Below are 8,554 nucleotides of genomic sequence, written 5' to 3' on the forward strand. Positions count from 1 at the left end.
CGATAAACATACCTTTGTAAGCTGGCCCTTGCCAAACAATTCGGGTCTTTGAAGAGGAAGCATCACCAACTCCTTCAAGGTGTCTTTAACATTTTCCAAAGCCCCGATATCATTAAAAGATACACCGATATCACTTGGAGGAATGACGTCTGATAGGAGTTTTTTCTCGAATTCATTCTCAGTAACAACATCCTATATTAATATAGTAATTGTTAAATATCCAAAAGTTATTTGGGAGGCAAAGTAGCATCAGATTTATGAATATTACTTTGAGAGATTTCTTTGTGCTCTTGTTTTCGTTTTGAATCTCATGCAACATCTGCAGGCTATATGTGATGCTGCAACAAACGCCAAACGGTTATTTGCAAGAAAATATCACAACCGCAATCCTCATGATCTATATTTCAGAGTTTCTATCGAAGGATCACCTTTCTGCCGAGATGATAAGCTTGTTGTCTTTGACTGTAGGATCTGAGCAGTTCATAAGATGATGGCCATAAGCCCAGCCAACAACTTTCTCCACACCTATTAATCATAGGGTTTTTGGTTAGACAAATAATCGGATTGTCAAGGACGAAAGACAGAAGGAAAAGGTTAAAGATGCCTACTATCAGAAGGAAAGGTTTGATCTTTGATGCACAAGGTTTCAAGGTCAGGGCAGACAAGATTGTTTTTACTAAGGACCTGCAACAACCATGAGCAGAACATAAGGAAACGCACACACTAAAAAAAAACCCAGGAACATTTAGATAGACACGAGACTTCATTGAAAGATGCTTACTGCACGGATGCTGGTGATATTAGCTTTAGCCTTCAGGATCTCTGCGTCACGTTCAAGTTTATCCTTCCAGTCCACCAGTAAAGCTTCATCCTATTTTGTTATAAGAACAAGAAGATAATGAAATATAAAAGAAACAAATGGCTTTAGACAACTAAAAGGGGCAAAAAAGGCTCAAACCTCAGGTAACTGGATGGTCACTTTGTTAGGAAATAGCCTCGTAATCTGTTTCACTGATTTAGGCATTTCTTTGTTCCTGTCCTGCAGTTTACCACCAAAGTTATCCTGCAGATGCCATGAAAAATCACTTCCAACACATCAAAGAGAGAGAGAGAGAGAGAGAGAGTATGTAATTTTTGCATACGTGTATAAGCTGCATCGTCAATTACAAGTTAAAAGTCAGAAAAAAGATTACATGCTTTGCAGTCTTAACAAAATGGAAATTATTAGAGATGAGTCGGGTTGTCATACCGGAAACGCAAGATCCAGCAATGCTGTCTGGTTGCTGCCGAACTTTGTGAACAAGAAACCTCCAGGGTGGGACTGCAAATGATATATATCAAACAATCAAATTAACCATTTTGAGAGAAACTTAAGAAGATTAAAAAAGCTTAAGAAAGAGAGATTGAATAGAAATCCTACTTTTTCCTTTCGGCTGTCCAACTGGGTTTGTGAGGCTATAACAACAATATTCTCAGGTAAATTCTCCAGCTTGCTCTTCAAAGTTATATACACATCACTGTTCCCCGACACAGATTTCTCAATGTCTTTCAGGAACAATATCAATGATCCTCTTTCAATTTCATTAAAAGCCACCTACAATATCATTCAAGAGGGGTTAAAGGTTCTCTGTAGTTTACAAGAACTATGAAATAATGTTCATATTATATAGAGAGGCAGCCAAAAGTGATAAGAACTACCTCAAAGATTTCATTGATGGCAAGTCTATCAGCATCGTCACTGGAAGAACTTTCTAAACGAAGTGAACTCGCTGCATACAAAGAAAGAATATCATTACTACATTTAACTTTTTAAATGAAAATCTGTAGACATTACTTATTAGCACGGGAATTACCAGTACAAAAAAAACCATGGTCGTCTTCACATAGACCACCAAGATCATTGCCATCTGGTACCGACTTATCAAATCTAACCCCGATCTTTGAAGATCCATTGTCTTCAAACGCAAGTAGTACTTTTCCATGGAAACCGAATGCCGGTCCCCTAGAAAGAATAGCATGAAAAAGAAAAGAGTTTTGATAACAATCTACATCAGAAGAAAATTCCTCAAAACAAAATAATAAAATAAAAACAACGAACAATACCTAAGTGGAGCTTGGAGAGAAGCAAGTAAAGTAGTTAAAGGACCTACAAACTTTACTCGATCACCTAAGAATTACAGAAACGCTTGTTCAGTAACATAAAAAGAGGCACAACAACAAAACTGAAAAATAAGACATAAGCAACCATACCTGCTTTGAAGGCGTAACTTTTCGAGGGTGCAGTTGACACTTCTTGCCTCGGAATAGCCTGAGAACTCAGTGTTGATCCACCTGTAATATTAGCCTCAACACTTGAAGTTGGTTTCTTATGCTGCATAACAGCAGCTTGTGCAACCTGTACAGCTCGTTTAGCAAGCACCGAAATTTTTTCACGCCTAGAACTTTCTTTGGTAAAATCTGCTTCCTTGGCTTTAGAACCCTGAAACCATCCAGAAACAGTAGAGAATCAATGCTACCAGTACTATTATATCCCAATAAAACAGATTGCCAGGACATATAGCTTCTAAACATTTGAAACCAATAGTCAAGAGTGCCGATTTATTACAAATATGCTCACGATGTTAACAGACACAAAAATCTGTTATGAATATGCACAAAAACACTCCGTAAGAAAAAGAAAAAGAATGAAAGTTTTACCCCAGGTAACAAGAGAGAGTCAACAATCATTAATTTGGCCCCAAAACTTTTAGCAAGCGCTTTTACCAACATTTCCTGATATATCTCAGAGCCTTCAAATATCCCAGATGTGAATTTTGTTAGGAAAATGAAGAACCAAAGATTTATAAACAAAACAACTTTGTTCAGAGTTTTCCTCATACCAGCTGGTCCAGAGAGCAAGATGCGGGGGCACGACGTTGAAAAGTCTGATCCATACTTTACATACTTGCTTTCACACTTCATATGGACATATGTTGATGTTCTCAAAATATCCTTAGTTATGTCACTGTGAAAATTCAGAAAGTTATTTATCCAAACTTGAAACACCACAATACATGTTTTCCATCTTGCCATAGCAAAGCATTATAGAAATTAAGAGCACTACTGACCTTAAGAAATATGGGAAGTCCTCAAAAGAAACTTGTATGTCCTGAGGATTGAGCACCCCTGTCCGCAGAGTATCCTTATGTGCTTGACGTCTAGCTGATACCAAAGCTGATGGACGGTCATAAGCTTTCGGCGCTTGCCTCAATTCTCTTCGATCATCCACCAATATTTTGGAAACGCTACCTCTTAAATCAAATTCAGAAGGATCCCCAAGTAAGCTCAAAATAGGTCGAATTTCAAAACGAGGACCAGGAATGTTTCCACCTTCAGCTTCTTGAAAAGGATCCATTCCATTTCCATCTGCATTCTGGTCATCGTTCGCAGCACAAGAGGTCGAAGCAGCAGTTTTCTCCGTTGAAGCAATAGCAGCATGATCATCATTAATATCATCATCGTTCATGTCAACATCCAGGATACAATCATTGCAGCTAGAAGGTAGCACAGGAACCTCTGAATTTTGCTGCCTTTTGACACTTTTAGATGTAGGTGGTAGAAAAGGTACATTATGCAAATTTGATATGGACGCCAATAAAGAGGCCCCATCAACTGGTGAAGAGTCTCCTGCTCTCGTCTCAATATGAAGCCCTTTCAGAGGGGCAGTCTGTGTTTCAAAAAAGCTCAATGAAGAAGCTCTGTCTGGAGTAGCTAGATTTTCATCTTTAAGAGGCTGAAATATCTGAACACTAGTCAAGAAAAAATAGAGATAATACTAACCTCATAGATAGATATATAAAAAGCAAAAAAAAAAAATATATAATCCCTAATTATGGAACGTGGATAACTTTCTAGATCACTTATAAAAGGATACATAAGCATGTTTCCCAGGAGTGCTGAAGACAACTTCATCGCCACCCCGCAGATTAACACAAGAACTCCTTTGGTAAATCTTGCCATTGACCTGAACAAGTAGACTATTCCCTCTTATCTCCAACGATGCAACTAATGGACCTCCGTGCTGCAAAAAAAAACATAATAAGTAAAAAGGCTTCCTGTCCCTTGAGCTAGTAGAAGACCAATCAGATAGTGTCCTTACCTCATACTGCTTAATTTCACATAGAACGGTGGGCATAGAATGATCTCTTATACATAAATCGCATCCTCGCCGTCCAACAGTAAACACAGAGCCTCTGATGAAAATATGAGGGTTCTGAAATTGTGATTAAAGGGCAGTCAGAAACTACATGTTAGTAGTAGTAGTCACAGGAAACTGAAAAATCCCACGACAGACTAGCTAGTTCATAATTCTTACTAATCCGCTACTTATTAACCATTGACTAACATATCAACAGCAAAACACACAGAAGCTTCCTCTTCTAAAAGAGATACACAAACGGCCAAGTTCATCAAATACAGTACATTGTCAAAAACTGCTCCGCAGTGACCCATAATACCAACAGATATGTCCATGGCAGCAGACCAAACTCGACCCAATAAACCGAAAGACACGATCTTTACTAAATTCCCTAATCACAGACAGCTAAAAACCCACACTAGGCTCGCAAATTGCGCAACATGTAAACAATCATACAAAGTAAAGAGAGGCAAAATCAACAGACCTGAGAATACTGAGAAATCAGCTTGGCCCAAGGAGCCTTAGCAATCCGCTTCTTAGAAGATTTAGATTTCTCAGGTTCCACCACCACTTCACCTACACAACCAAAAGATAGATATGAGCAAAAAAGAGAAAACATTTTATGTCATGCAAGGCAAAAGGAGAGAAAACATGCAAAGATGCGAACCTGCAGGGGTGGAAGGCGCCACCAAGGCTTCAACTTCAGGGATTGTGTCGGTCTCCATGGCCGGCACATCGGTGGTAGTAAGTGGCCTTTCCGCATCATGAGTCTGCGGATCAGGAGTTCTCAGTTCCGCCTCTCCAGATTCCGATCCAGGATCCGAAACCGGCCCTCGGTTTTCAATCGGCACCTCACTCGCCGACGAAGATGCTGCCGGTTCCGCCGCAGCCTAAACCAAACCAGAAAAACAAAAACACAAAATCGAAAACGAAATTAAAAAAAAAAAGCCCCCAGATTTAAAATCGAGAATTGACCCAACCCTCGCCTCGCCTCATCCCAATAGAAAGGTATTGAGAAGAAGGGTGTGTTCGATCTTAACCTTGGATCGTTTGGAAGGACGTGAGGAGGAAGAAGTAGTGGTGTCGGGAGAAGAAGAAGAAGAAGAAAAGCGCTTGGAAGCAGAAGAGCTGCGTCTCGTCTCAACCATATCTCGTTCGTTCGTTCGTTCGTTCGTATTCAACGCCGCCGTCTCCGCCGCTTGATCCAAAGAAGAAGAGAAGAGACGCTTCCAGAGAAAGAGAGGAATGGAATTGAAATAAATTTTTAACTTAAAAAAAAAAAAAAAAAAAAAAAACTTTCTCTTCTTTTTCTTCTAATTTATTTATTTATATAAAGTGTGGGGCCGTATCTGGACATATTTAACTTTTTACCATTTTCCTTTTTTGTTTGGTCATATATTTCTAAAAGCAAATTAACAGGTTTCCATTTTTTTAACTTTAAGGATAAGTATATTTATTTACTCTCTCTCGTATCGTATTTAATTAAAAACGACAGATGTAATAATAATTAAATACAAAAATCAGCTCCCACTTGAGCTTTTGACTAAATTTGGCTTTAGATAAAATAGATTCTCTTTAAAATAATCAAAAAAACATCCAACGGTCAATATTTAAATTTTACTATGAGTGAGAGAGAGAGAGAGAGAGAGAGAGAGAGAGAGAGAGAGAGAGAGAGAAGCATTATAATATTCTGTGCCAGGAGGCTACTTGTTTTCTTTGTTTTTTCTTTTCTCGTCAAATCTTTTGAGAGGTTTGCATTTGCATGTTGACAACTTGACGACATGCGTTTTTATTGCATTTGTAAGTAACAGCAACATTGTTACAGCTCCACATTATTCTTGCGTTTTTCTTTTATAATCTAATCACACCACCCCGGACAGCTGACACAAGTGTGTGGTAACCTACTGGTAACTAAAAATCTCATGTTTTTTTGATTATAGAGCGGTGGCTAAATCTGTAATATCGTCAACTATAGTAATAATAATTATATAACCAACAAACTCCCACAGGACAGAACCGAATGTTGTACTATTAAGCACGTGTATCGATGATCCCGCCATTTTATGAGCTAGGTAAGTCTACTTCCGTGTAATCAATCAAACTACTAATCATCATCCTATAATTAAATCGCAACCATAGATAGACGCACAACAAAAAATTGCAACAGGTAAAGGCCCATTAGTGTGGTTTCCTTTTAACACCCTGATAGAAGCTGTGAAAATGCATAATAATATTTACTTAAGTTTAACTTAACCATGGTTTGTTGTGAGAGTTAACCATGGTTGGTTTAGGTTATTTTCTTAAGTTTATGTCTATATATAAAGTCTGAGAGAGTGAGAGAGGGTTATCGAGTATTTGGTGAGGTCTTTTAGGGGGAGTGAAAGGAGCTCCATTAACAAAATCCTCAGTTTCTTTTGTAATTCCAGTTCTATAATCTATCATATCCATTTCTATAAGCAAAACATATCAAATTGGTATCAGAGCAGTTCGATCCAATGGGAGGTATTGATGGTTATGTGGAGGTTCCTGTTTACTACGGCGAAGAAGATCCAGCGATGTAGATTTCATGGGTTGAAGATTACATCACGGACCATGGATTCACGGAAGAGACGAAGATTTCTTTTGCATATGGATTTATGGAAGGTGTTGCTCTATTGTGGTTCCAGGAGTCACATGCTGCGTTTACCAGCTGGAATGAGATCAAGATCGGTCTGCTTCAACGATTCAGCAAAGGAAAAGAGAGAGTTGTGGCTGATCTAACGCAGAGTGATGAATTTGACTCTAAGATGAGCAGATTGACGAGCTGTTTGGACAAGCTAGAGAAATATCTCCTAGAGACTGAGGAGTGTTTTGAAAAACCAAGTGCTGAAGAGAAGGAGAATATTGCAGCAGCAGAAGTGGTGATATGTCAAAGAATAGCAGAAGAAGAAGATGTGTTTGTATCATTGGATAATCTCTTCCAAAAAGAACAAACAGGTGTGCCAAAAATGTCAGATATTGAGAACAGTGAACCTGTCTGCCAAGTGTTCGATCAAATGCCTTTGGGAAGAAAAGTGAACTCGAAGAACAAAAAAAGGAAGAGATGGAAAGCACTTTCAAAGATTGATGGGTTTAAAGGTGGTTTCAAACTCAAAGGAGATACAAATTTTGCGAAGCTATTGACAAAGAGGAAAGATGAACAAGAGGAGGAGTCTGCGTTTGAGGTTGATAGTACTCTAAGAGATGGATCACGCCAGCAAGGTGAGGAAAATCAGACTGATTTAAAGATGATTAAGGATGCATGCCAAGTGTTTGATAAAATGACCAAGAGGAGGAAAAAAAAAGAGGAGGCGCAAAGATGTTTCTCCCAGATGGAATAGGACCAACCCGAAGCATAATATAGACAGAAACAAAGTCAAGAGGAGAAGAAATTCGGGAAGTCAGTTCTGCTCATCTCTGCAACTCTATGGAATGCGCTCAAAATTTTTGTGGATGCCAAAGAAGTTAATGTGTGAGAATGCCTACCAGACATTCGAGAAAATGACTAAAAGAGAGAATAGGAGATATCAGAAGAAGTTCACAAAGGCGAAGGGGTTTAAATACAAAGCTGAAAAGATGAAACCTATGCCTACTCAAATACAGAAGAAGATCAATAGAGGTAAAACGAGGAGGGAAGAGGCAAAATTAAAAGCCAAATTGAACAAAGGTACACATTTACTGGTTGATGAGAGACCATGGAAAGGTCAAGGAGTGAGAAAAAGGGAAAATATGAAATGTGGTAAGTTTAGGAGGTGCAAGTTCAAACCAAAGAACAATGACCAACTCAAATTTCAGTCTAACATGAAGAGGAACTTCAAAACACAAAGCAAGAGGGGAATGGAAGGATGTAAAAGAGTGAGGTGTTGTTGCGTTGGGATTGATAGGCTGTTGTTGTGGGAAACTAAGGTAAAGAAGAAGAAGTCACAGATTGGGAACAAAGTAGACTGTTTCCAAGTGCGTGATGATAGACTGCGGAGTAAAAGTAGAATCACAAGGAAGAAGACATCCTCCAAAAAGTGGAACCAAGGAACAAAGTTCAAAGAGAAAGTAAAAAACAACTAGGAAGAATGCACAACTCGATTCTCTTCACAAGAGGGATTTCAATGATCAACTTAAGAGGGAAAAGATGAGATTCTACAACAAGCTCACTAAGCTCAAATACAGGTTCAGAGTGCTGCACATAAAGAAGCTACTTCGACATCTGAGGAAGAACAAGTGCAAAGGTCATAAAACTTGGACAGTGAGAGAATCACATGGGCTAAAATGCTTTAGTCACGTGAGAAACATGAGCAATGACAAAGTGGCTGATAAAATATGGCCGATAAGGAGTGTTATAACGTTTTTAGCGGGGGGGGGGGG

General features: G+C 38.8%; 1 protein-coding gene across 2 annotated transcripts in view; it reads right to left on the reverse strand.

Moving 5' to 3' along the window:
• Positions 1-5,434, reverse strand: part of LOC104738781 — a 12,715-nt gene extending 7,281 nt beyond the window's left edge. Inside the window, exons 1-20 of one of the 2 annotated variants that reach the window (XM_010458985.2) lie at positions 5,218-5,434; positions 4,845-5,067; positions 4,662-4,753; positions 4,139-4,252; positions 3,914-4,060; positions 3,108-3,781; positions 2,880-3,004; positions 2,698-2,789; positions 2,251-2,479; positions 2,104-2,167; positions 1,854-2,002; positions 1,699-1,769; positions 1,421-1,594; positions 1,250-1,321; positions 959-1,063; positions 782-871; positions 609-684; positions 429-525; positions 269-338; positions 13-192 (exon numbers count right to left, since the gene is read on the reverse strand). In XM_010458985.2, coding sequence (XP_010457287.1) covers positions 13-192; positions 269-338; positions 429-525; positions 609-684; positions 782-871; positions 959-1,063; positions 1,250-1,321; positions 1,421-1,594; positions 1,699-1,769; positions 1,854-2,002; positions 2,104-2,167; positions 2,251-2,479; positions 2,698-2,789; positions 2,880-3,004; positions 3,108-3,781; positions 3,914-4,060; positions 4,139-4,252; positions 4,662-4,753; positions 4,845-5,067; positions 5,218-5,325 — 2,952 coding nt within the window. In that variant the 5' untranslated portion in view covers positions 5,326-5,434. The remainder of the gene's footprint in view (positions 1-12; positions 193-268; positions 339-428; positions 526-608; positions 685-781; positions 872-958; positions 1,064-1,249; positions 1,322-1,420; positions 1,595-1,698; positions 1,770-1,853; positions 2,003-2,103; positions 2,168-2,250; positions 2,480-2,697; positions 2,790-2,879; positions 3,005-3,107; positions 3,782-3,913; positions 4,061-4,138; positions 4,253-4,661; positions 4,754-4,844; positions 5,068-5,217) is intronic. The other variant, XM_010458984.2, reaches the window with a different exon arrangement.

This window comes from Camelina sativa, chromosome 14 (assembly GCF_000633955.1).
Source record: "Camelina sativa cultivar DH55 chromosome 14, Cs, whole genome shotgun sequence".
NCBI classification, from domain to species: domain Eukaryota; kingdom Viridiplantae; phylum Streptophyta; class Magnoliopsida; order Brassicales; family Brassicaceae; genus Camelina; species Camelina sativa.